Below are 27,974 nucleotides of genomic sequence, written 5' to 3' on the forward strand. Positions count from 1 at the left end.
TTAAAGGAAAAAACCACTGGATGTACATTTCCAATATATAAGATAAAAAAATAAAACCTACATGCAGCAACAGTGTTTTGTGTTGTGTAGGCTCCTATGATGTAAGTAATGAGCCCCACCTGCTCGCCCAAATATCACTGGTTTGCTTATTTCTATATCAAGGGTGCCTACATTCTGCATGGACTGGTTGCATGGCAACATGTGCAAATGGCTTCAGATACCTATTAGGTCCATAAATTACCACATATTCAACACAAAAAACAGCAACAATTTGTTGTTGACAAAGGACAGCTGGACATATAAAGGGCCTCATTACCTTCAGTACCTTGTAAAGGTAAAGGTACCCCTGCCCGTATGGGCCAGTCTTGACAGACTCTGGGGTCGTGCGCCCATCTCACTTAAGAGGCCAGGGGCCAGCGCTGTCCGGAGACACTTCCGGGTCACGTGGCCAGCGTGACATCGCTGCTCTGGCGAGCCAGAGCCGCACACGGAAACGCCGTTTACCTTCCCGCTGGTAAGCGGTCCCTATTTATCTACTTGCACCCGGAGGTGCTTTCGAACTGCTAGGTTGGCAGGCGCTGGGACCGAGCAGCGGGAGCGCACCCCGCCGCAGGGATTCGAACCGCCGACCTTTCGATCAGCAAGTCCTAGGCGCTGAGGCTTTAACCCACAGCGCCACCTGCGTCCCATTTCAGTACCTTATGGCCTCATCAAATCTAAATCCAGCCCTGTCCTTACCACACCTCAGGAGATGCTGAGGCAAGGACACATTCACAACCTGCCTTATTTCTTTCACTGTCCCAGGGAGATTGGGGGTGTCATGGGGAACTATAAGGGTACCCTAGATCCAGCTGCCTTGCCCTCCTGAGACTAGGAATTAAGGGGTGAGCCAAGGCCTCAAGGGCTGCCTTAAGATATCCAGTAGCGACAGCAGGCCTGGGAGAGAATCTTCAGTTCACTTGAAAGTGTGAGCAACTGCTCAGTTGGTGTGAACAACTGTTTAGTTGGAAGTGCAGGCAACTGTCTTATTCTTCCTGTGTTGCATAACGAGGAGCTGTTTCTCCTATTTCCACAGGCAAAGTCAGGGCAGAGAGGGGAACCATCCTGAAGATGGATGCCCCACTCCCACCTGACAAGTTTTTTAAGACGCTCCTTGATTGTCTTTCCAGTCTAATTCACTTGCTGGATGGGAGCCAATGTTACTTGTAGTTCAGCAACAACTGGAGGGCACCAGGTTGAAGGAGGCCATTTATATGGAGTGGTCAGGCACACAAGAAGCTGCTTTATTCCAGGGCAGACACTTTGTGCAGCCAGCCAAGCCTTGCGTATCCTCCTCCTTTGAGGTAGATTTAAAATTCAAAACAGTGAAAATCAAATCAATCAAATCAAAAACCTCACCCATTAAGTAGGGCACACTTTTCTTCAGCTCAGTGGAAAGTGCAGAGGACAGTTGTTTGTGCATTCAGTTGGACTGAAGATGGCAGTTAACTGCACTTTGAAACTGAGCTGAAGGTGGCAGTTGCCCATGCTTTCAACTGAACCAAGGATTCTCTGTCCCAGGGCTACTGTTGCCACTGGGCATCTTCAGGCAGACCCCCAGACCTTGGCCCTCCCCTAAATTCCCACCCATAAAATTTGCCGCCTCAATTTCCATTTTGGAGACCCCAATGTGATGCTGGAATTCCCCTTACAGAGGCAGTATATTGCTTTATGACAGGTAACAAAATACAGAGGATTATTACACTATCCACAAGTGGTCATATTGCCTTTGGGGTGGTCTTTAATTTTCTGGAATATTTGTGCATGTGATAAAGTTTCACCATTATTCCTTTTGCTAATTTTGGTTTTTGTGCTAATTTTTTCACAATTTTTTTCACAAAGACAGCTATCTACCACACTCTCTTGTTTGAAGTTGCTATGGTGGCAGCATGAAGGTCCTTCCAAAATTTGGTGATGATACGTTCCATGGATTAAGGGTTTGTTAAGGTCCTGGTTTTCTTTCAAATACAAATTCAGTGAAGCCAGCTCGGGGGTTCTGGTGACACGTACAATTTTATTGATGCCATCCATCATCTGTTCCCAAAACCTTGCCACCATAGGGCATGCCTGCTCCCCACTTCCTCCTGCCAGCCCTTTAGGTTTGGCAGAAGTCTCATGCTATTGTAGTACAGTACTGCTCTCTTGGAGGTTGCTCAGGGTTCCCATCAACTACCGCTGGCCCAAAATGATGAAGAGGGAAGGGAGGAAGAGATATATTACTGATGATGACATTAACAGATTTATAAACAGTTTTACAGCCAGAATCTATTGATGTGGCATATTTGAAGATGAAAAAACAAGAGAAAACTAAAGATATAGGTTCCAAAAATAATAAGAAAAAACAATTACACTTGTATTACAATTACAAAGGATAACAATGACGATTATTTAACCAAGGATCTAAACTAGGATGATTATCTAACCAAGTCCTACTCAAACCCACTAGGGCCCATCTATTTCAATTGAAATACTTCAGAGTAGGACTAATATGGGGTACAGCCCTGACTACTAGTACCAATAATAAACAAAATCCAGAATCTAATCCTAGGGACACGTCCTTATGAGTAAGCAGGTAGAAGAGGAGGAAGAAAGCCAGGCTGGAGCAGACTGTGGTCAAGAGCCTGCAAAGGGAAGCCCAGGATGGCAAGGAAGGCCTTCTCCACCTGAGGAGGAGGTCATCCTCCTTTTCTCCTGCTTGTCTGCCTGGCTGTCCTGTGTTTTGAGCCCCCCCCCCCAGAATGGTATCCTAGCTGCCATTGTCTCATGATAAGGCTTTGGAGTGTTCAGCTCTTTGCAGTTCTATTCCAACGACACCAATCACTTCATCCATATACTCTCTTAGTTCGTTTTTCCTTCCTTCCATAGAATTGGAAAAACAAATAGCCTAACATTGTGAAGACAGTTTTTACACATTCCCGAGTGTTTGTGGATCAATAATGATTATCTCCAGTGGTAAGTCTAGTTTCTAACGCATTAAGCAAGCTTAACTTTTTCTTCTGCAGGTGGTACAAGCAGCAGTTGTGTGCATGGCATTGCTCTAGGGCATGCTCATGGGCAGACTGGTTGGCTACAGCTGTATCTGGCGCATTAGGATGTGTGTGTGTGTGTATATGAGGAAGAGAATGATGATGCCAGTTTCTACTCCAGAATCACAAAGCAGAGTTATGTCATTCTGGCACCTGCTTGCCAATGCTTGTTGAACTCTGTGGAAACTCTGCCCTTTAAATAGTAACTGTTAAAACTTTTGGAATTATGGTGTAGCACTTAGAGGCACGGACAGAGAAGCAGACCCATTTCATCCTCCATGCAGAATCCACAAGACTGAATTTGGTAGGTGAGATACAGCAAACATAGTGCGCTCTCAAACTCTCATAGTGTAAACTCAAACTCTCATCACCCCTGACCATGGGCCCTGCTGGCTGGGAATGATGGGAGCTGTAATCCAAAACATTTGGAGGGCCATAAATTGGCAAGCATCTTAAAAAGTAGAGACAACACCTTGCCAACAAAGGTCCGTATAGTAAAAGCTATGGTTTTCCCAGTAGTAATGTATGGAAGTGAGTGCTGGACCGTAAAGAAGGCTGATCGCCGAAGAATTGATGCTTTTGAATTATGGTGCTGGAGGAGACTCTTGAGAGTCCCATGGACTGCAAGAAGATCAAACCTCTCCATTCTTAAGAAAATCAGCCCTGAGTGCTCACTGGAAGGACAGATCCTGAAGCTGAGGCTCCAATACTTTAGTCACCTCATGAGAAGAGAAGACTCCCTGGAAAAGACCCTGATGTTGGGAAAGATGGAGGGCACAAGGAGAAGGGGACGACAGAGGACAAGATGGTTGGATAGTGTTCTTGAGGCTACCGGCATGAGTTTAACTAAACTGCAGGAGGCAGTGGAAGACAGAAGTGCCTGGCGTGCTCTGGTCCATGGGGTCATGAAGAGTCAGACATGACTAAATGACTAAACAGCAACAACAACAAAATTGGCAAGCCCTGTGGTGGCTACACAACATCACATTTCCTTAGCAGGTGGCAGGATGACCTTGCTACCATTTGGTCCCCATTTTCTTAACTGAGATATATATGATCCATACATATCCAGTACAACCTCCAAATATCCCCCCCCCCCCATGCTCACAACAGAGCAGGGAGAAAGGATGGAGGAATGCAGCTTTGTTGTTAATCACAATTTGACCTCACAGATTATCCAATAAGGATAATGTGAAATGTCTTGGGAAACTATTGGACATTAATTCTACTATAAACTTGATAACATAGTATTCTGCTATCTTATAATGGAAGTAGATAAAAAAGGAGGAACTCATAACATAACTTCTTTTAATGTGTTTATCAGTTTCCACAGTTGAAGGCTTAACCAAGTAGTCAGGATTGACATATTTGTTTCTTCAGCTGCTGTAGCAGCATCTGAAGAAGTTCAATAGTCATTCTAATCCTCTTTATCCCTTTTTGGATCACAACCCATAGTTGCATAGCTTTGATTGTCATAACTCAGAATCAGCTCTATAAAAATTAGGGAAAACATTACGCAGAATTTCCAAAAGCTCTCTGCAAACACCACCTTCACTTTTCTCCAAAACCACACAAACTTGAAAAAGTTACATCCCCAAAAGCCTAAATTCCATGTCAGAGTCCAAAAGTTGGTGCACCGTAGTGAAACCAACTATGGATTGCTATGCCCCTATTTTGATGGAAGTGTATTAAAAAACAGCCCATACTGAGTGGGGTTGTGAGCTAGTTGTTTAAACACTAACATGCACACAAATACACACGTTTCCCAAGGTAAAATGTGGACAAACCTTTCAATCAAAACAGAATTTTGGAATCATTTTTGTAATATTACATACTAGAAGTGTGTTGTTTTTTTTTAAGTATATGCCTTTGCCATGTGTTTTAGTCTTACAAGACTAGATTATAGTACACATTACTCTTCTGACTATCTGCAGGTCTGCTGCCCATCTACTTTGGAAGTCTAGGATTTTGTTACATGCTGGTATTCATTTGTATGCTATTTCTTCAATGGAGGAAAGGAATCCAGCAGAAGCGACGTGCAAAAGCCTGGGTGAAACAGCTGAAAACGGAATCGTATTTCCAGCGCGCATTGGCTCACAAGGAAGCTGAACCTGGAAATAAAGCAGAAGCCTGCAGTCCCGAGTCTGATAGCATCCAAAAACCACAAGACAGCTTCTCGGCCAGTGAGATCACCATAGATAGCAGTGGCGATTCCATCCCATCAGCTCAAGAGCCGTACAAGCCAGTGTTTCAGGAAATACCATGCACCTGCGTGCTCTCTCACATGCCGCCACTGCTTGAGCATTCAGCTTCTTACCCTTGCTCGAGTATCCGAACCAAAAACATGCCATTCAACTCACCTCTGAAATCTGCCATGTTGACAAAGGAGGCATACAATCTCTGTAGCAGCATCTCTGCCTAGCAGAAAGATGAACCAGCAAGTCTTCATGATTTTAATTGTACCCCAAATAAAGACCAGATGCAGAACAATTTCAAAACCGACTGTGTTGGTTTGTCATTCTAATTTCTATTGTATGTGAAAGGCTGCAGCTCAGTGGGACAGAACATGCTTAGGATATAGAAAAGTTCCAGGTTCAATCCCTGGCATTCAGGTAAGAACCCCAGGAGTATGCTGCTCGGGTCCAATCCCAAAATGGTATGAAGTCTCTGGGTTGTAGTCAAACTAGTGCTACAGCCATGTTCCACCGGCAGGAGGATTTCTGCTTGTGCAACCTAACTCTCTTCCTCTCCCTCTCTCCTTTCCCTGTATGCCCCCTAAAACTTATCCCCATGGTTCCCCCAACTCTCCAGAGCAGATAGGGGGTAGGTACAGGGTACACACACACAGGTAAAAGAGCGGAAGTTCCATTACACCAATGTAAATCCTTGCACTAATGGAACAAGTGAATTGGATGAGATGAGTGTCAATGTGGAGAATTATTAGCACAGGAAAAGGTTAATCTGTCCAACTGTGTGCATAATGGAATGAAAGCCACACAATTTTTAACATTTCTGAACTGAGCCGGCTGCAAGCTTTGAACAGCAATAAACATCTTGTCAGCTTATGCTGCAAAGCATTTCCTTAATATAAAATTTGATTTTGAAAATAAAATGCCAATTACACCCCAAACAAAGTGTTTTTATTTAAATTTGACATTCACAAATGCATGATAGGTGCAAAATTCTGTAGCTAAAACCAGCTTTAATTCATACAAGTTTTTCTACAGTTCTAAAAGATATCCAATTTGCTTATAAGATGTCAGCAATTCAGCCAATATATATGGAAGGCCAGCTTAAAATAAATTATTTACACAACGCTCAACTAAAATATTTAGTGCAGTAGGCTAACATAAATTATAAAGAAAATAAACCAAAGCAAAGCTAAGAATCTTAGCAAATAATTCTGTTCAAAATTCTAAAAAAAACCCACAAAACCGACTGGCTATTCCTATGCGGAAAAGCTTCTCCTAAGACAAGAAACACTGGAGGATATGAACATGGAATAGCTCAACTTTTCCTGGATAGTTTTAGTTCTCTTCACTGTAGCTAAAACACACAAAGGACAAGATCAATACAACCTTTCCAGCACCAAAGAAGCAGCTGTCTTAAATACTTCAGAGAAAAATAAACTGTCTCTTGCTCTTAATGCTGTGGAGTCCTTACTATTAAATCCTCTTTTTATATGACCACTCCAAACCAAATGTTTTAAGTCACACATTTGTTTTATAAATACACATCAGTTTCATTTCTGCCATCACAAGAGATGCTACAAACAAATTTTATTATTGTGTATTAATTCTCAACCAACATATTTTCAATCTTGGCTGAAGGGCAACAGGGATCACTTCAGTTTTCAGAGAATGCCTCATCTTCACTGGAAGCATTCCAAAAGTGTTAAAATAAGAAACTCAGTATTCACCCAAAGGCCTTCAGAACTGCAGCACTAAAGTGGCTATCCCAGTTTCGTTGGCATTCTTGAAGAACCATCTATGTGCTTCTTCCCAACACAGAATGCCACATCACAATGCTGAGGATACTAAACATTGAACAGAAGCTTGGATTTAAGCTTGTGGCTCAAACCCATTTCCCTCCTTTATTTCCGTATGTTGCTGGGAGAAGTTACATTAGCACTACTGCACGGGGCTGTGTGCTCCACAGCCTACAAAATATAGCAAAACACTTGCATTGTAAAACACAAGCAGCAAACCGTTAGCAACCTGAGCTAAAACAGTATTCCCTAGAATACATGATTTAGTTCTGCTTGGTATGTTACTGGTGTTATAGTCTTCACAGCCCCATGGATGTTCCTGTTAACATACGCAACTATTGTTCTAACCACAGTACTTGGTTTCTTCTTCAGAGAGGAGAAATTAGACCCAGTTCATGTTATCAGAGATGGGTGGAGACCTACTTTTTATCATCGGTCCCCACATCACACCAGCAAAATGGACCCATGTGAGTTTGCTGAATGATGTGGTTCTCTCCCACATGTGCCACACACACACTCAGGAGCTGGAAAATGCTACTGTGGGAAGGAGCCATATACTGTAATTAAAACAACACACAAGTCTCTGTACAATTCCCTTGCTGCTGAGGCAACATGAACTGGGCTTTGGAAAGCTTTCTGCATGAGAGGCATCCTTTGAAGTGAGATGGTTTCCAAACATGTTTCCCTTCATGAAAACTGAGATGGTAGAGTTCCGGAGGACTATCACTTTAGTAGTTGAGCATCCAGCCAGCCATGAATATTCCAAAGTATTTGAATGGGATTCCCTATTATGGTAAATATACACCTCAAAGAAAAATTAAACAATTGTCAGTTATTTCCTTAAGAATGGGGCTAGAAAAGAGCTTCCTTCCATATTAACCATACAAACTAATCTTCCAAAAATACCTTCAACAATTTGGCATACAATCATATTACATAGGTACAAATAAATACTAGCCAAGTTATTTTTATTGCTTCATTTAATTTGGTCAACAGTTTTATACGGAAAGCAGATTAAAAAAGTGGTTGATACTTGTCTGAGAGAGCACTGGTTTTCAGTAATCTTGAAATATTTTTCTACTTCACTGGGCAAGGTCAACTTGCCCAGGTAGGAAACTGGTAGTAAAAAATTAGAGAACCTATGAGAGAAATTTGGTTTTCAAGGCTTTTCATTATTTTAATGTTTTTGGAGGAATCGTTTCCATCTACTCTAGAGTAAACCAACATTATATCAGACCTCCATGTACACTAGTCTTCTGTTAACAGCGACCAGAGTGGCTGGGGCAACTCAGATAGGTGGCATATAGATAAAAGTATTATTATTGTCCATGGCATGCATATTCAGATGACTGTAAAGTCTGTACTTTGTTGTGTTACTTTGCTGATCAAATTAAAAGTGAAAAGGTAAAATCCTTTTAAAATATCAAAGAGTTCTTAAGTTTAAGCAAGGGAACTGTAAAAAGGATCAAGCTGCAGTATACATCAACAGACTCTTCACATTTGCACACACTTTTTAAAACAGCACATGTGGAGTCCCCAATCCAGATATGGACTGCGGTGCTGAATCAATGGGTTAATCTTTACTCTCTGTGTGGTGATCCCAATGGAAATCCCTCCCACAAGCTATTTGCCTTATGAGACAATTTCAGAAGGCAGGATTTTCATCACAACAATGATACTGGGAGCGGGGAGGGTTAACCCTCTTCTACTCATGCAACAGGGACGCAGGTGGCGCTGTGGTCTAAACCACAGAGCCTTGGGCTTGCTGATCAGATGGTTGGCGGTTCGAATCCCCGCAAGGGGAGAGCTCCCGTTGTTCAGTCCCAGCTCCTGCCAACCTAGCAGTTCAAAAGCATGTCAAAGTGCAAGTAGATAAATAGGTACTGCTCCGGTGGGAAGGTAAACGGCATTTCCGTGTGCTGCTCTGGCTCGCCAGAATCAGCTTAGACATGCTGGCCACATGATCTGGAAGCTGTCTGTGGACAAACGCCGGCTCCCTTGGCCTATAGAGCGAGATGAGCGCGCAACCCCAGAGTCGTCCGCGACTGGACCGAACGGTCAGGGATACCTTTACCTTTACTCATGTCACAAGGGACGCGGGTGGCGCTGTGGTCTAAACCACTGGACCTCTTGGGCTTGCTGATTGGAAGGTCAGTGGTTCGAATCCCCACTCTGGCACTCGTCACGCTCCTCCATACACCAATAGTGATTTAAATTATGCAAGCCACATAACCCGGAAAGCTGTCTGTAGACAAACGCTGGCTCCCTCAGCCTGAAAGCGAGATGAGCGCCACAACCCCATAGTTGTCTTTGACTGGACTTAATCCATCCAGGGCTCCTTTACCATCCTTTTTTTTAACCTTTACTCATGCCACATTGCCAACCTGGATCAGGACACCACACTGCTATTTAAAAAAAACAACACTATGTACAAATGCAAAGATACACTCCATGTTTGGCCCCAAATATCCCCAACCTTTTCCTGGCTCACATAAATCAAGAAAAAAGTAAAATGAGAGTACAGGTAAGTCACAACCTATGCTTATTTTACTAATGCAATTACAGCTTTGTGCAGGTCGGTGGGGAAATAAATACATGGAGAGTGGCAGAATCCCAATCTTTATTACCCCAACACACACCTGTGCAGAGCTGTGATTGTGGGATTATCTATTAGAGGCTTACAGGGTCCCAGAGCCCTCCTGCCTGGGGCAAGCACTTACTAGGGTTTGGAAGGGAGATAGGAGGACTCTAGGACGCTGTCAGAGCCCTTGTACAGCCTTCCCCAAGCCAGGCAAGCAGCCCTCCAACTTGCAGGGGCCCTGGTTCCAGGGGTTCCTGACCAGGATCATAACCCCCATGTAAAACAACCTCTGATTTGCTGAGATTTGTATTAAGGTGAGGAAATTTAATTCAATAAATGTTAGCCAAAATAAGAGGGAAAGTCTACAGAAAGGCTAGTAACTGCACTTCTTCTAAAAGTTTTTAATACTAAACATTCCATATGAAATTGAATGGCAGAGGGAAAGAACCAGTTATTATTCTAACTCCCATGGTTCTGAGTATAAAATAAACAGGAACTTTATTTCATCTCATCTTCAGGGACAAAAGTCCTTCTGAGAGTCTGGTAGACAGGTATCTTAGTATATGAAAGTCATCCATGGATTCCCCTGCAACTATGGGAAAAGCAGATCCCCAAAGTGTGGTTCTAAGGAGAAACATGTATTTCCAGCCTCCTCCAACACAACTTACTTTGGGATCCTTATTACTTTTAATAGATTGCCAAGTTGACTCAGATGTAATTGATTCAATTTTAAATATTTACAAGGAAAAGAGCCCCCATCCTGTGAAGATAGATGCTTTTATTTTTTTATTCTAAAGTGCAGCTAATTTAAGGCAAATTTGAAATATAAAATACATGTCTGTCAATATATACACACATATTCTAATTTGAAGACAAGTGCTTCCCTTATAAGGGAAATAAAAACTTTGAGCTAAAATTCTTAGTGCAATTTAAGGTGCAGCCCAGTTATCCAAAACCATGGCAGAATATAATCCTCTAAGTCTCAATCCAGAGAAAATTTAGTTGCACCTATGTGCCCTCTACTTGTCAACAGAGTTTAGGCATTACCAAATAATCTCGGGATTAGAGGTTCAAAATTGAAAATCTGAGGAGTCTGTATCTCTTAAATTAAATCAAAAATTAGCTTTCCATATTTTCCAAAGAACACAAAATTAAAACGGTGTCAACATGTACACTAAGTTAGCTGCAAAGATTAGTATATAATTCAGAAAGTGCCAGATGTAGCTTTTAACTTATCAGTTTTTCTTGTATAGCTACTGTAGTCCTTCAATACTGTTATTTATATATGTAGAGATACTATAAACCTAAAGCCATCCTTAGTTCCAGTAAGGAATACTTCTCATCTCCATCTGTATCAAATTCTTTAAAGCTCTGGGAATCATACACTGCAGATCCAACCAGTTTTTGCAGGTCTTCATAGGATAGCTTGCCATCAGAGTCTTGGCTGATGGTTCTGAATAAATCCTGAAGGTCTGCAAGAAGGAACAAATAATTTTAAAGAACAGGCAGTAGCTAAGAAGTATTAACACTTTCCTCCAGCAGCAGTAGCTTTTTCCACGAGACACACAAAATACACACTATATGGTCTGTAATATACATTCCGGTAGATAAAGAGCCGGTTTTTAAAGCCAAGAACTACTAGCACTGGGTCTCCACAATCCTCCTTCCCTTGCAACCCAACGTTGCTGCTTCTATTGCCATTTGTTTAAACCAGTTTCTCATTACTAATCAGGATATGAAACCAAGTTGTTAGTCAAAATTCACCCAGTTTCCCAGTTCAGAGCTAACAGGAAACTGTGGCTTAAACATAGCACAGCAGAATATTTTCTCAGCATGTAAGGTAAGGAGGGGGAGTGATAACAGGGGGTAAGTGAGGCATGACTCATTCTCAGATTGCTAGATGTGAATCAGCCCCAAAGAGAATCATTCTCTGTGGACATTTAAACAAAAGCAACATTGATTTGCTAAAATATTGGACCTCTCTCAACAGTTTGAACCAGAAACCTCAGATTTGCTTGAGAACATTACAAAGTAAATTGTACTTCTGCCAAATAAATCCTCGTCAGTGTTTCAGTTCACCCTGTATATCTTTTATAGATCTTCACCACTGTTTTCTCTACTTTTGAACACTTATGGCTGAACAGCATGCAACTTGCAACTGCACAAATCTTTTAAAAATATCCAAACAGGCAAGAATCTACCTCCCTTAAGTTACCCATCTTTGCAGGCTTTTAAGCAGGCATAAATGTTTACCACTGCATTTTCCATAATCTTAAGGATTCAGACTGGCTGCAATTGCGATGCTATTCTTGAGCTACCCACTATGACCTCAAGGTCTTGTTCCTGGCCACCTACTGCCATTTCAGACTCCGTAAGTGCATAAAATTATCTTTTTACCCAGGCATGCATCGCTTTACACTTGTTTGCACTGAATCGATTTGCTATTTTACTGCACATTCACTCAGCTTGGAGAGGTCCTTTGGGATTGTTTATGCTACATTTGAAAAATGTTCTCTATGGTCCATTCATTTCCAACCATATGTGGTTACCTTCTATGTTGGATATTCCAGGTAATGACAAGTCTCTTGGGTGTCTATTCCCCTCAAAACTGCTGCCAACTGATCTTGAAGAAAGTCTTGGAAGCTTTGTAGGCTTTGATGTAGTGCTCTGGAGTTTTCCTCCTGTCAAGAAATTTTACAGTAGTTGTTGCTAATTATCTGGCAAGAGTAGGTGGAAGGCAATTATGCTTCAAAAAGGGAGGCTACATGAAGATGGTATCCAACATAATTTGGCACTTTCAACACAGTCAACACAATGTCATTAGTGGAAAAATCAGTGCAGGTGGCAGCAGCCTTTTGGGGCTAGTGGGCATCTATGAAATTTTGAAAAAGTGCCATCGGTGCCAGTCACAAAAGGATTTCCACATCCAAAAGAACAGAAAAAGCAGCAGAGCAAAGTGGTGCAGTCATGCCCCCCCCCTCCCAGCCTATGGGGAAAGGCATCTACATCAGCTACCACTGCACTCTCTCATAAAGAAGCTCACTGCACCTCTCCCCTTGTTCCAACTGGAGGGGGGTGTCCAATTCTGGCATCCAATGTAACATGGGTATCTTTAAAGGGAGCGTGTTCAATGTAGGAGAGATTGAGCCAGTGCAAACAGGAACTGAGCCAGAAGAGCAAACAGACACTCATGTATTGCAGATTTCAGAGAGTATATTTACTGGTACTGGTGGACGCATTGGTGCTAGTGGATGTCACACTGGTAACCCCAGACTTTAACATTTTATAGAAAGTATCTTCTAATGAGGCAGAGGGCTTTCCCCTTTGAACATGGAAAACTAATGGCCCAGTCTTTTCCAACTTGCTTCTTCTTGTGCATTTTGAATGGAAAAGCACATTTCAAATGTATAACCTAGCCTTACTGATGTGGCACGTGTGTTTCTATGCTAGAGTATTAACTCAATAAGGCAAAGAAAAATATTTTGACTGATCATTTACTGGGGACTTTGACATGATAGCTACCTTGCCTTTTCATTACAGCACAGTAAGAGTAATATACATGTATAAATGCTTACTTGAACGATCAAAGCAGTTCATATGCTGAAAGTGATAGAAGTAATAAATTTGGAACTGAATTGTACATGCCTCAATTGTTCCTGTTAATAATGTGGTTCTGTTAATAGTTTTTCCTTCCAAAGTAAGCACTTATATTTTTACACTTCTTGTTATTTGTCTTTGCATAAAGGATGAGCTATGAGAGGCTTCGGTCAGAAGCTCATAACTAGAGGCCAGCTATCAGACATATTTCCACTCCTTTCAGCACCCGGTTTGCTCGTTTGTCCAAGGAACTGTAGTGCAAGTGACTCATGATTAAATAAGCTAAAGCAGCAGTATAGTAATTTAGTGTAGGAAGTAAAACTATATGCAACATTCACCTTTTTTCAATGCTTCAGATCGATCACTTTCTGGTTTGCTTGACAGAGCGTTGATCAGCTGCAGCTTCTCTCTTAACATAGATACCTGAGAATCCCCATTTTCTATATTCTGTACAATACCAACAGAAATATTTCCATGAAAAAACACTTCCAATTTCAGACTAAGTTGTAATAAACTGCAAGATTCCACAGTTCAGAAGTCTAAGTACTTCATCTATAAGCATCATATCACCCATATGTTCTATAGAACCCCTGTGGCCTATTATGGTGGCCATAGGATTAGATAACATAATCTTTAAGATGCTACAATACACTTTTTCCATAGACCAATAAGGCCAAAATAAAATAATAATTTCACTTGCCCACTAACCTGACAAAACAAGAACATATTCAACAGGACCAGTCTACTATAGCATTTTCTGTACGAGTACCTTATTTGTGAAAAATAAGATACGCTGCACCAACCAATCTCTCCCAGCCAGCATTTAAAATGGTCATTTCCTTTTATCAAAATCTGCATAACCTTGTTTATCCTTAGTAAGTTCTTATTACCTAGGAAGATCTTAGAGTGTCTCTCTGGTGTGCAACATGTAGCTTGCTTTTAAGAGCAAGCCAGAGAGATCTCCAGCATATATAGTTTAATACATTGAAGAATAGATTTATTCTAATTTGAAGCTGTACCATTTTGCATATTTCCTTAGTTGGAGTTTGTTATCACACCTTCCAGTCTTTATGGGGAAATTAGGGAAAGCAGAAAAAAAATGTGTACTAATATGATATGATATGGCTTGCTTTTAAACTTCTGGTTTCCCTAGAATTACCTCCATGCCCTGTACCTTTTCAGTAGTAGTTTCATTCCTTGGTTCATTTTCTACTTTCACCGAGGTAGTTAAGTCGCCCACCTGCAAAAAGCAATACCAAAAGAAAGGCTTATGTTTGTGTCTTCTTCTAAAATATAGTTTACCCTTAAGCGATACAAGAAATGAACACCCTAGGACTAGCTAGTAATCACAAATATATTAAAATGTATCTGTGTGAGTAAGCAGCAAGACCTATTATTTGAACAACTATATTGGAGAGAAAAGTTAATATACAAGGCTCACCAGGACATGCTGAGATCAATGGAAGCTCAGACAGTCCTAGTCTGCAACTAGCACAACCCAGTGGCTATTTCAGAAAATAGAAAGAGAAGTACACTGGAGGTTGAAATAGCATATCAATAAGGCTGCCACTGCATCAGTAATTACATCAGCATGACTGTATAATAACTGTACAACAGGAACATACACAGAGCAGTGCTGCCAGAAAGGTGAAGCTGGGGATCCAATATGCTGAACAACCAAAATCTAATGAGAGTTACACATTTTAGTGCCAATGTCCAATGCAGTCTGATCAATACAGTTTCTCCTAGCCTTCCTTCTACATTTGCCATCTCAGGTGGCAATTGTATTATACAGTTTTCAGTCCTACATATGGCCAAGATTTCCAGCTTCATTATTTGAGTTTTCTATTTTTTATTATTAATAATATTTATTCAAACTTTTCAAGATTACAGAGAAAAAAAGAAAAAATACAAAAAGCAAGAAGAGAAAAATAAAAAAACAGAAAAATACAAAAAAGAAAAATACAATCATTAAAAAAGAAAAAAAAATTGAATCCCTTACATAATCAATTTCCCTTTACTTATTTTCTTGACCTCCTCACACCTCCCATTTCTGTATTCAAATTCAAATTTTATTTCAGCAAGTCCTTTCACCTTATTTTTTTTAACTTAGTAATTTATTTTAATATGTTATTATTTTACGTTCTCTCTTTCATCCATTCCCTCATTTCATTTTTGTGTAATCTTCTCATTTAAGTAATTTAGTTTATTTTAAAAACCACTTTTACTTTATCCAATCTTAACTCTCATCCAAACTTATATATCAATATCAATACTTATTCTTAAAACATTTCCCTAAGATCGACCAGAATTCCCTTCCACAAATTTCCCAACTCTCATACGAACAAAAAAGAGACAAAAACAAAACAAGTTATAATTATGTACCCTTTAAATTCCCAATTTCTATTCCACCCATACCCCCTTCCTGGTTTCAGTCCCCAACATGTCCATCAGTCTCAAAAAGCAATCAGCCTGGAGATCTTACATCCGAGGCTCTTAATTCTCTCTCACGTCCTCTCTGCCGCTCTTTTTGATAGTCCTTAATATTAAAAACCAAATCTCGGGTAAGCTCCAACCCAACAGGATCCACATTTCTTCCGGCCAGACCTCCATACTTAAAAGTAAGGCCTATAGGGTCTTCCAGATCTTGTTTCATACTCCTTTCAAATCCAAATGTCTCCAAAGCTCCAACTTCCACTTGGATCAAATTTGTAATCCTAAGGTCTTCTTCCAATTCAGGCCAAACTTTCAACATCAACTTTTTATTTTCCCTTGTTACCATCATGAGAGGCCTTAAATTGCAGCTCTCCTTTAACATCTGCGGGGTTGCGGCTCCCCCTTCCTTTTCTTCAGGGACAACATAAGTCTCCTTCTCCAAATTCTCAAAGCTCTCAAGTTTCTCTATTTGTCCAGTTAAATAGACTTCCTGTGTCAGATCCTTATCCTTATCCAATTCAATGATGGTGCTTACTGTTGTATCCAAAGTTGTAACACTTGTAGCCAAAACATCAATCTGACCTTGCAACTTTCCCAAGAGAACAAATGCTCTATTCAGTTCAGCCTGGATTTTTCCTCCTCCAGCCATTCTTGTAATGTCCCAAAACTCCCTCTAGGGGAATTTTAGTTCCTTTATGTTCCTTTCAACACAATCCAAAAGTCCAGTTAAATTGTAACAACCCTTCTTTTTTTTTTCCCCAAGAGCAAATTGTAACAAATGTAACCGGCAGAAGCAACTGAAATAAAGTCCTCTTTTTACGTCTTGACAGCTAGCTTGACAGCTGTCAAGATATTCTATACTTCGTCACCAGGCTCTTGCGGACCACTCCCGGGTCCGGGGGGGGGGGGGTGGGGGTGGCACTTCAGCTCCCAGATTTAATTCTTTTCCTGCAGGTTCCCCTGCTTCTAAATAAAATTTCTTATGGTGCCAAACCGTGGAATTAAGTCTTTTAGAAAAAAAAAGAAAAAAGAAAAAACTCTCCTCGACCTTAGTTGACAGGTCCTTTGCTTTAAGTTATTTACAGAGAGGGAAGGCGGACTTCCTGTTTAGACCTTCCCCGATCTTGCCGAATTTAAAAATTTTCCTTTAAAATTCCAGTTTCCGTACTACTCACGGGTTGTTGTTTAAAAGTCCGAATGTTCACAAGAAGAAGTCAGCGCTCTCCGTTAACGGCTGTGCGGCTTCACTCCGCGGAAGAAGCAGTCGACTCTCAACACCGCGCCACTCACTCCTTCGCAACTTGGGGGGGCGCAAATGGTGCCCGCCGAGTCCCCACGTTCACAGGCTTCACCCGCCTGTGATTTTTAAAGGGTCTCCGCTTTGCCGTAGCGGTAGGACCCGATCCCGCGGAGCTGGTCCCTCTGAGACTCAGAGGGAGTCCGCCATTAACGCTGGCGCTATTTGAGTTTTCTAATCCCCTAAAAACATTAAAGTATACATTCAACTATTACACTTGCTCTAGATGTTTGCCATTTCACCATAGTACTTCCACTCCTGTGTTTAATTTTTTAAAAAAAGAACAGAATCACAGAAAAATATCATTTTGTCTAGTGCCCAGCCAAGTTGCCATTCTGACAGCCAGTTCCACCAGCTCCTTTTCTTTTCATCCCAATATGTCCCAAAACATGGAAAGAAAAATGTTTTTGGTGAGAAAACTTGAAGTAGGCATGCAGAATTTGGCTTTGTCAACATTTCAGGCTACTTATTAACGTACAAGATTTTTCTAGGTGCAGAGTCTCAATGCATAGTCAGATGAGAGTAGCTACACAAAATGCTGCAACAAATATTAATTGATTCAGGTAGGTTCTTACTTGCAATGCAAACACGACTACTGCATCCATACAATCTTGCAATCCAAGTCCAATCCAATGCATGTCGACTCAGAAACAACTCCCTCTGACATAAATGGGGCTTACTTCCCAAGACGTGTGTAGGACTGCAGTTTTAACTTTGTAATAAAACTGAAGCATAGTTCTCATAGACATTAAGAGTATAGTGGATTTTACTGTTCAAATTATCAGTCAACAAAAGCTGTACAAGCAAATTAGAAATTCAAGGTGACCAAGATCCACAGTAACAAAGAAAGCATCACTGAATATCCAACTGACAGCTCATATTGTTGCAGAAATTCATTAATTCAGTGCAAAGCTTGTGATAGAAGGAATCCAGATAACTAGAGAATGGCCTCTTTCACTATAGTTAGCATTTATAACTCCACACACCAAGCGTGAATTGCAATTTCTTTTTGGAAAGTGTGGCTTTCCCAGTATCAGTTCAACCACGATGCAGCACAACAAATCCATATAGACAGAAAACATAACTGTTTTGCAAAAATTCGTTTCTCAAAAACCCACAATAGCTAGGCACTTACCATGCCAAGGGTCAGGTTTTCTCTTTTTTCCAGTTTATTCACTGTCATATGATTTTCTAATGAAGCAACTCTCCAACTTAGATTGCCAACTGTGGAGTCCATATTGAAAAGTTTTAAATCATTCTGTTTCTGGTACAACATTAGGGTAGAGTTTACCTCTTCTATAGAGGTATGTAGGTACTGGCTATCCTGTTCAACACAGAAAAAAATTTTCTTACATTATAGAAACAGCAATAACTAAGAGTAAGCAGTTTATACTTATGCAATTGTTGTCATTCATCTGCAGCTTGACTCTATGCTGGCATAAATAAATCCCTAAATTCAGCAAAGAATATTCCCAAGAGTCATTGGATTGCAGCTCAAATAGGGTTTAGAGCCACTTGACAAATCCTTAAATGAAGGAGGTCTGTTAGTTCTTTGAAAGTTGAAAGCTGGGTTTCAGCAACTACCCTCTGTGAAAACAGGTGTGCTAAATCTCACAGGCCTTATGTTCAGTTCTTTTAGTGCAAGCAGCCTTCAAAGAGTACAAAGCCTAACAGATCAAACAAAATAATTTGCCAACATGTTGTTTTAATACCACTGTGTTATTTAATATATTTTACTGATACCTTTATTTTATAATAAATACACTTTGCCAGTGTTTTGCAAGGCAGTTTGACAAGTGGGCATAGCAATTTACTACTCACTAATTAAGTACTTAACTAGGGCAAATGACTAACCACAAAGCTAGGATATCTATTTCAAGAATTGCCATGTTGTTGGCTGTTTTAATATTGATGGTTTCTTTCAAAGAAATTGTATGTTTTTCCTTTTTAACAAGCAAAGAAAGACATATTGCTCAATTTTCAAAATTCACAGTTGGACAATAAATTAATTAAAATGAATTAAATTGCCTCAAAATAGTGTGTGAGAAAGCTTCTTAGTTCTCCAGAACTCCACATTGTGCTGAATGTTATGCAATACAAGGGATTGAGGGAAGAGACTATTACACAAATCACAACCTAAAATTAATATCCAGATTCTTATTACGAAGACTGTCATATTCTCTTTTATTTCTGCTCTCTGCCTAGGAAACTGAATTTCACTAATGGTTAGACACAGACCTGGGCGAAAGATTCCTGCTTTGCAGGGGGTTGGACTTGATCAGTGATGGCCAAACTTGGCCCTCCAGCTATTTCGGGACTACAACTCCCATCATCCCTAGCTAACGGACCAGTGGTCATGGATGATGGGAACTGTAGTCCCAAAACAGCTGGAGGGCCAAGTTTGGCCATCACTGGACTAGATGATCCTTATGGTTCCTTCCAACTCAATAATTCTATGATTCTATGAAGATCTATTCAGTATAGATCCTGTGAAATTAATGACTACAACACCAATTTCAATCAGTCTACTCCAGGGGTCAGCAACCTTCTTCAGCCGTGGGCCGGTCTACCGTCCCTCAGAGAATGTGGTGGGCCGGACTATATTTTGGAAAAAAAAATGAACCAATTCCTATGCCCCATAAATAACCCAGTACATATATGTGTACAAATAAAAGTACACATTCTACTCATGTAAAAACACGCTGATTCCCGGACCACCCACGGGCCAGACTGAGAAGCCCACAGGCCTTAGACTGCCTACCCCTGGTCTACTCCGAGTATAACTAATCTTAAATATCAACCCATGTTTCCTTAAAATAGAGGCTGGCAGTTTCTTCTTTGTCCCAGAATCCTAGTTTAAAAGTTTTACAGAAATCTTGAAATACTGATTTGCAAAGCATCTAAAGCAGCAACAAGCTGTACCTGTTTACAACTGTCTGTCAGATTCTTCTCACTTATTTGTGGGGTTGGAGAGGAGGGAAATGAAGGCAGCTGCTTTCCTCTAACATCTTCTGCGAGTTCACTCTAATAAAAGTAGTAAAAATGAATTTTTGAAACCAGTTATTTAAACTTTGAACATGGGAACCAAGCTTTCACAAACACAAAACTAGGAAGACAGAGGGTAGCAGACTGTGATATACACAAATATACTGGTGCTCCATGTAAATGTATTTAAGAGATTCAAAATAAACAAACAAGTGCAATATGACAAGTATTGTATGGATGGAAAGCAGTTAGGAAACATGGGAGATATGTGATGCTCCCTCAGCATGCGATTACTCAAAAGGTTCTTGTTATAATTAAAGTCACATTTACTTGCTTTGCTTGAATTAAGAAATAGTACAAGGAGCATATGAAGAGGGTGGATCAGGAAAGTCCATTGAGACTAGACACCCAATCCCCTATTAATTGGGCATTAATCGTTAACTTATTTACAAATTTGTTTATAGTATCTAGGAATCTGAAAGACTTAAGCTTCCCATCCCTGTTAAACTTTAACATGGAGTTCTGCAACAATAAACTGGAGAATACAGATTTTCATCCAAAACATTGATTGTCTTTAAAAAGACATTTTTAATTATCACAGAATGAACTACTATCAGATTAATACAAGTCCTTACCATCTCATTTTGGAGTGTCTCTATAGTTTTCTTATGTTCTTCAATTGCTGCCTGCATACTCTCAACATCATGATGAACACTAGTTACAGTGCTACCTATAGTAGCAACACTCTGGGGAAAAAACCCAATCATAATCTTGTAGTATCAGTGGTATATTAAAAAGTGTGAGACTCAAATGTATTAATTCCAGAAGAGTAGCTAATAAATAATAATAACCACCACACTTCACATAAGATCCCAAGGCAGGTTACATTTAGAAACTTGTAATAAAATACAACAATGCAAACATGAACATGCAACCCCAACCCAAAATACCAAGCAATACAATACAAACAACCCATATTACCTTACAGAAAACCACATGGGAGAGTCATACTGAACAAACTGCGCACATCCTGACATTATGCAATGTGACCCAGTGCAGCAGTATCATTTCCCACCTACATACTTCCTACAAGTGATTAACACCATTGTACACTGATAGCAGTGGTTCAAAAAACTCTGATTCAAAATATTTTTGTAGCTTGCAGAATTTGATAAACACAATATACTTGGTGTAGTACATACTTTCTGAAGCTCTTCTACTGTGACAGGAAGATTAATCAAATCAGAAGCAGATTTAATGTTCGTTTTGAGGTGATTTACAGCTGACATCAACAAAGAAATCTAAAACGAGAGGAAGATGTTATTTCATTCTCTCTCAGAGTAGAGGTTACAGATAAATCATTTAAACATAAATGGCACAGCACCTAATACTGGGAAGCCTCCTGAGTCTGTACTACATACAACTAGGCACAACCAGGGTAACACTTTGCTCAGAATCTACTGGTGGATTCGTCAGTATCAGCCTACTGATTAAGCAGGTTGCTAGCTCACTGCTAACTTCTAAGCACCATTAACTCTTCTATCATAAGAGAAGTGGGGTATAAGGAAACATTTTCCAACTACTGAAATACACTAAACAGGCAAAAATTCAAAAAGCACACACTTCCTTCCCAGCTTTTAGAGTCACTGAACATTCTTTTAAAAAATTAGGAACAATCCAATTGTGCAGAGACTTTCTATGTTTACTCCTTCCATGAGAACGCTTCTCAGTTTCCTTTTGAATATGATTTGTTGAAACAAGCTAATTTCATAACCAATGATTTGCAGTTGCATTGTTTCAAGCAAGCAACAGATATTAGCAAGTCAAGTGCAAATGAAGTGGAAGTAAAATTTCTTATTTCCTTTTAGCAGCAGCACAAAAGGAAGAGGGAGAGGGCAGCATGCTTGTTACTGTCACAATAAACCATGGTTTATTGCATTATCAGAACTCAAGCTAAGCCAATGGCCACAACTGCACATAAGACTTAAACTATATTTAGAAATCCATACTGTGCGCAAGCCACATGCTGGAGCATGCAGCTTATGCCCTGCTGCTTTACACAAGCACATGAATAAACCACAAAGTCAACAGCTTTGAGTAACATCTGAACATGAAATCATGTTTTTTTCTCCCAACAAATGACCACTTTAGCCACTCCTAAATCATAGTTTGTTGGTGGCTTAGTTACTATGGTTTGTCAGGGAGAAAGCAAACCATGGCCCCAACTTCGGTAATTATTGTAACCTACCTATATTATGGCTTGTTTACCTGCTTGCACAAAGGAGAAGTGAAGCAGGAGCCCTTGGGTTGCATGAACCAGCACACAACTAATGTACTGTGTGGCTTACGGAACCATACTTTATAGCTTAGCATTATGTACTATCACAGACAGTAAAAAGAATGGATTAATAACTTTTACCAGTTTAAAAAATGTCAACATACACGTTGACCCAGAATGTTGCTCTTCAATAGCAATCATACCAATAATAGCAAATGGCTCAAGTAAGATGTTATAAGACATATTTTAAATGGCTTAGATAACTTTACTTGAATGGTCACTTACTTTACCTGTTTGCTTATTTCAGTGATGTTTACCCATATTTTGCTTAATCCCGCATCTCCATTCTCAATCTTTTCCAGTTCCTTTTGTTTATTAAGCAGATCTTCAGTCAATCTAGGAATTTCTTGGAATGAGGTTTTTTGATTAGACTCCACTAAAACACAAAGTCAGAAGCAATAGTTATCCATCAACACGAAGATCTGAGAACACAAGCATTAATTCTTTAATAGGTATGCCTTCATTGCTTTGTAATTTGGGACTGAATTCTAAATATATTAGAATTGATTTTAGCCAAGCTTCCACACTGTTCATTTAGGAACAAAGAGTAAGCTAAACAAAGTTGTAGATTAACAGACATATGTGAAAGACATCATAAAATGTATTGCAGGAACCACCTTCCTGTAATCTGTGTCTGCTCTTAAGAGAGAGAAGTTGAATTAAATAGGCAGTTTATTATTGTCAAGGAAATGAGTTACATACACTAATGACTAAATAACCATTGGAATTATTTTGATGAACAGACAATATGATGCTAAGGTACTATTAGTAATCTTTATTGAATTCCATTTTTACTCAATCATTGTTATGTCCTTACGACTTCAGCTGTGTCATATGCTTCAACAACATAACAAGAAAAAAGCAATACCCAAGCTGCTTGTACATTTGTTTATTATTAATTGCATTCATACCCCACCTTTCCTCCAAGGAGCTCAAGGTGGCATATATAGTCCCGCCCCAATTTTTATCCTCACAACAACCCTGTGTGGTAGGTTATGCTGAGAGACTGACTGGCCCAAGATCACCCAGTGATCTTCAGGGCCAAGCAGAGATTCAAATACTTTTGTCTCCCAGGTTCTACTCCAACACACTAAGCACTACAGTGGTGCCTCGCAAGACGAAAAGAATCTGTTCCGCGAGTCTCTTCGTCTTGCGGTTTTTTCGTCTTGTGAAGCAAGCCCATTAGCGGCTTAGCGCTATTAGCGGCTTAGCTGTTAAGCGGCTTAGCGGATCAGCTGATAAGCGGCTTAGCTGTTAAGCGGCTTAGCGGATCAGCTGATAAGCGGCTTAGCGGCTTAGAAAAAGGGGGGGGGAGGGAAAAAAACCCGCAGGAACTCGCAAGACATTTTCGTCTTGTGAAGCAAGCCCATAGGAAATTCGTTTTGCGAAGTACCTCCAAAACGGAAAACCCTTTCGTCTAGCGGGTTTTCCGTCTTGCGAGGCATTTGTCTTGCGGGGCACCACTGTATACCATACTGGCTGTTGGAAGAGCACAACGCTGAATTTCACCCACTAAGTATAATGGGACTCCCACTACCATATAACCTCTTTCTTTCAAGTTTCAAATATGCTTCGAGCATGCTCTCCTTAGTAATTTTCTTTCATAACAGAGTTATGCCATTAAACTTAACAGTCTGTTAATATCTAGAAACATAGCTTTATTCAAGAATATTTTTATTATATTTTTTCATAAATATGTGTACTATCAGTGTTTCATTAAAAAAAATCAAGGCAGCTTACAACTGACAAAATCTAAAACTACCAGTTATCACATTTACTTTTTTTCTTAATTGCCTGCATAAGCGTGACATAAAAAGTGTTCAGCAAAAGTTTAAAGACTAAAGCAGATGTCTGCTGAATCTCAACCAGAACAGCATTTTGCAGGTCTGGGTCAATGATGCTGAAAGCTTGCTTTACTGGCTACATAATTTGAACCTCAGTGACTCAAAGGATAACCAGCAATGCTCCTACAGATCATATAACTGATTGAGCTAGGATATAAGGGTTCAGGTAGTCATTAAAGTACCTTGGACTTAAGTTGTCCAGAGCTTTGTAGATTAATACAACAAACTTAGATTGATGGACCTTGGACCTAGCTAGGTAAAATGAAATAAAATTGAATTCTGAATGCCTGTCAAAACTTACAAGATTGGATAGAACTATTTAAAGCTTTTAGAACGAAGACCAGAGAGCTCTTTTAAGTACACTGTGTTTTTAATTTTTTTCTTAGTAGAGAATTCAGTTCTTAAAAGCGACAAATACAGCTGAGAAATGCAGTAATTGCTCAGCCTATATGAAAAACTGTCATATTCAACACAGTACATTTTCAAGACAGTTCATTAACAGACATAAAACCAAGTAACCTATTTGAAGAATGAATAGTGCTTTGAAGATTAAGCTCTAAAGCTGATGGGTGACCTGAAAGTGTCATAATAAAAAACAAGATAGTATTTCACCATTGCCGTTAGTGGTTTTCCTCCTGGAAACACGCCAATTAATTGTGAAATCCTCTCCCCTACAGAGTTGGGTCAACAGCAAAAGTGGTTTGTTATATGCCAGTATATAGTCTCACACATCACCTGGACCAAGTATCCAGGTATGTATATAAATTATATCAAAAAGGCAAATTATAGTTGCTGTGATGATCAATACATGTATGTATACCTTCCAAGATTAACAGATCACAAAAGGAGGATCAGAAGTGTATTTTGGAGTTTATGGTGAAGAAAAGCTTGGTTACAAATGAACTGGTAGTTTGTTTATCTTTCATAGCTATATAGTGTCAACAGCTTTGAAGAAAATCACTTCCTCCTAAACAATTCCCTTCACCTCATGGTATTAGCCTTCCTTGGAATTTCTGTATGACAATTTCTATCTCATACTTCTAGTAAAATTAGCAAGGCACCAAATCAATATGGATCTTTCCTGTTCACAATCACCATCAGATGACACAGAGATGTGAACTTGTCTACCCACTGCCACCCACAAGACAAAGCAGCTGCAATTTTTCAGGATACTTTAGCAACTCCGCCTTTGAAAATATTCTTGAGTACTTGAATTTTTTTAACACATTCACCAAGGATCACAGAGATCTGATTACATGATTTGTAAGCATTAAATAGTTCAAATAAGACATATGCCAATAAATATGGCTTCTGCGTTTTAAAAATACACGTATGGCCATGTGTTTTTAATCACCTGTGGCTTATAGAGGATGGCAACAGAGTTATAGTATTTTGTACACAAATGACCATTTGTCAGCATGTTTGCTTCATTTTAAAACAGACTATAAATAGAGTGTTTTTGGCAATTACCAGCTATATAAGACTTTGTCCCATATCCCACAAGTTATTATAAAGAAAAGGAATACCAAAGATCAGTACTTACTGGTTCGAAACCGCTCCTTTAATTCATCCAGGTCTTCCTTGAGAGCAACCTGCATCCATACCAAGCCAACACAAGCTACCACACAAGCAGCCAAAATGACAAAAGCACATAATGGGTAGCAAAGCTTGCAGCATCGCAGGTAGTCACCCCTAAATGAATAAATAAATGGTTCAGCTACATCACAATGGCCAAATATCACACAAAATTGGCACTTACATTGTATTCAATATTAATGCAATATATTACTCTCTCACAATTCAATCCAATGCAAAACAGCTAGATAAATTCAAAACTAGTTTATTATTCAAGGGCATTCACCTAAATCCCTTGACCAGAGGTTTTTATTAATTCTTGACTGTAGGAATTCCATTAATTATTCAGTATCTAGTAATCCAAGTTCTTGCTGATATTTTACCTTTTTTGATACAAATGTTCAAGGAAGAGCACTTGTCATGATGTTCTAGATTAGTATCCTAATCCAACAATGGAAACATTGGCAAAAGGGTACTTGCACAGAATAGCACAGGATCAGAATATCTAGCACTCTGTACATTTCCCTGGTCTTAACGTTAATTACAAATTACTACAACCAGCTTTTTTTTTGGGGGGGGGGCTTATAATCAAATTTGAAGTACTGTAAGAACTATTTCTGTTTTAATAAGCTTGAAGGAATTTGACCTTTTTTCACAATGACCCACAAAGCAGAATTTAGGGATAAGTCTTATTAGAACTGGTGCAGGAAACCTTTGGCCTTCCAGATGTTGCTGAACTACAACTACTGTCATGCTTGCTGGGGCTGACAGGAGTTGTAGTTCAACCACATTTAAAAGGGCCAAAGGTTCCCCACATCTGTATTGAGGATTCCTTCTTCCAGAACTCAAACAGAATCTTGTTTTACAACAAACTGCGCTGAAGACTTAATACATCAGATTGCCATTGACCAGTAGAAAGTACACCAAAGACCACAGGAAAGGCATTAACCAGAGGTATAGATCAATCAAGATCAAATGTATTAGAGCATGGTTATGAGCACCCGAAGCTATATTCAGGAGATTTATATTTGGCATGCTCTGGTCCGTGGGGTCATAACGACTAAACAACAAGCTTAGCAGAACAGTCCCTGGGCTCCTTCAGGAAGAAGCATGGGATATAAATTGAATAAATGAAATAAACAAAATGACATTAACCAAGCAAAGAGAATGGCACTAATTGTCCCACCCACACACCTGGGCTTAGTGCAACAACAACAAGTTATACCAGAAACACACCCAGCTATTCATGTCGCAGACAGCTTCTGTCTCAGAACAAAAACTCACTGTTTGTGTTAACAATCTGCTCCAGATCCTCAGTAGCCTTAACTCACTTTCAACCCCAGCACACCCAAATGTTACCCACCCAGTCACCAACTTTCCAACTCAGCTGCAATCATGTCAACCTTACACTCCCAACGCCCCAACCCCTTTCCTCCCAGCATACTCCCGATGGAGCTAGTCACGTATCAACTCTTCCACATGCACCTCAACCCCCTCCCTTCATCCCTACCCACCCAACCCACTCTGGAGCCCCAAGTCCCGCACGGGGCAGCCCCGCGCCCAATAATGCATCGTATCTAAAATTATATTTCACACTCCCCATGCCTGCCTCTCCACGGACCGAGGTCCCTCGCCCCCTCCTCCCCAAGCGCAGCCCCTCCCTGCTTCTCTTGCAGGCCTCACTTGGCAAAGCGCGAGCGGGCGCCTGGGAGCCCGAAGCCGTCCCCGAACTCCGGGCCGGAAGAGCTGCTGCTGCTGCTCTCGGCGGACTCGGTGCGGAGGAGCCGGTGGCCCGAGGCGGAGCCTTTCCTCGAGCGTCTCTTCTTGCGCCCGCCGCCGCCGCCGCCGCCGCTCCCGCTTCCCCGGTCCCCATTCCCGCCGCCCAGTCCGATGAGCGCGTTGAGCTCCTTGCGCTTCTTCATCCTTTTCTGCTGGGCCGGGGCAGGAGCCGGGGAAGCCGGGCAGCAGCGCAACCCGGGAGGGGCTCCCAACTCCGGACCACGGCTCGCCAGCTTCAGCGTCTCGGAGGTTTCCCCGACCGCCCTGGAGCAGCCTCAGCGGGGCTGGCGCGGCGCCCTCAGACGCAGGCGGTGCCGTTGCTGCTCTTTCTTATCGGCTGCTCCTCCCGCCACAACCGCCCGACCCATGGCAGCTGAGCGGGCGCAGCTTCCTCCTCGCCCTCAGCGCCTGCCGGCCAACACGAGGCGCTGCCATTGGCTGGAAAAGGTTGAGGAAGCTGGCTGGACGGCTTTGCTCTGGCGCCTACCA

At 40.7% G+C, this 27,974-nt stretch overlaps 2 protein-coding genes across 4 annotated transcripts; one reads left to right on the forward strand and one right to left on the reverse strand.

Annotated features, from left to right (window-relative positions):
* Nucleotides 1–1,366: 1,366 nt before the first annotated feature.
* Nucleotides 1,367–5,563, forward strand: TEX38 (testis expressed 38). 2 transcript variants are annotated; one of them, XM_079980571.1, is made up of 2 exons: nt 1,367–1,717; nt 5,000–5,563. In XM_079980571.1, the coding sequence occupies exons 1-2, from the start codon at nt 1,711–1,713 to the stop codon at nt 5,485–5,487; spliced, it is 495 nt and encodes a 164-aa protein (XP_079836697.1). In that variant the 5' UTR covers nt 1,367–1,710; the 3' UTR covers nt 5,488–5,563. The 2 variants fall into 2 exon arrangements, with proteins under 2 accessions (XP_079836697.1, XP_079836696.1); XM_079980570.1 differs by lacking the exon at nt 1,367–1,717 and adding an exon at nt 2,842–2,991.
* Nucleotides 5,564–8,004: 2,441 nt separating this feature from the next.
* On the reverse strand, nt 8,005–27,911 carry EFCAB14 (EF-hand calcium binding domain 14). Of its 2 annotated transcripts, none has more exons than XM_079980400.1 (11): nt 27,390–27,911; nt 25,675–25,823; nt 22,518–22,663; nt 21,152–21,250; nt 20,585–20,695; nt 19,887–19,988; nt 18,100–18,288; nt 14,391–14,471; nt 13,570–13,678; nt 12,184–12,315; nt 8,005–11,106 (listed from the first exon to the last, which is right to left on the reverse strand). In XM_079980400.1, the coding sequence occupies exons 1-11, from the start codon at nt 27,626–27,628 to the stop codon at nt 10,931–10,933; spliced, it is 1,533 nt and encodes a 510-aa protein (XP_079836526.1). In that variant the 5' UTR covers nt 27,629–27,911; the 3' UTR covers nt 8,005–10,930. The 2 variants fall into 2 exon arrangements, with proteins under 2 accessions (XP_079836526.1, XP_079836527.1); XM_079980401.1 differs by having other exon boundaries at nt 14,406–14,471; nt 27,390–27,909.
* Between the last annotated feature and the right edge of the window lie 63 nt (nt 27,912–27,974).

The sequence above is a fragment of the Podarcis cretensis genome (genome assembly GCF_951804945.1).
Source record: "Podarcis cretensis genome assembly, chromosome: 6".
NCBI classification, from domain to species: Eukaryota; Metazoa; Chordata; class Lepidosauria; order Squamata; family Lacertidae; genus Podarcis; species Podarcis cretensis.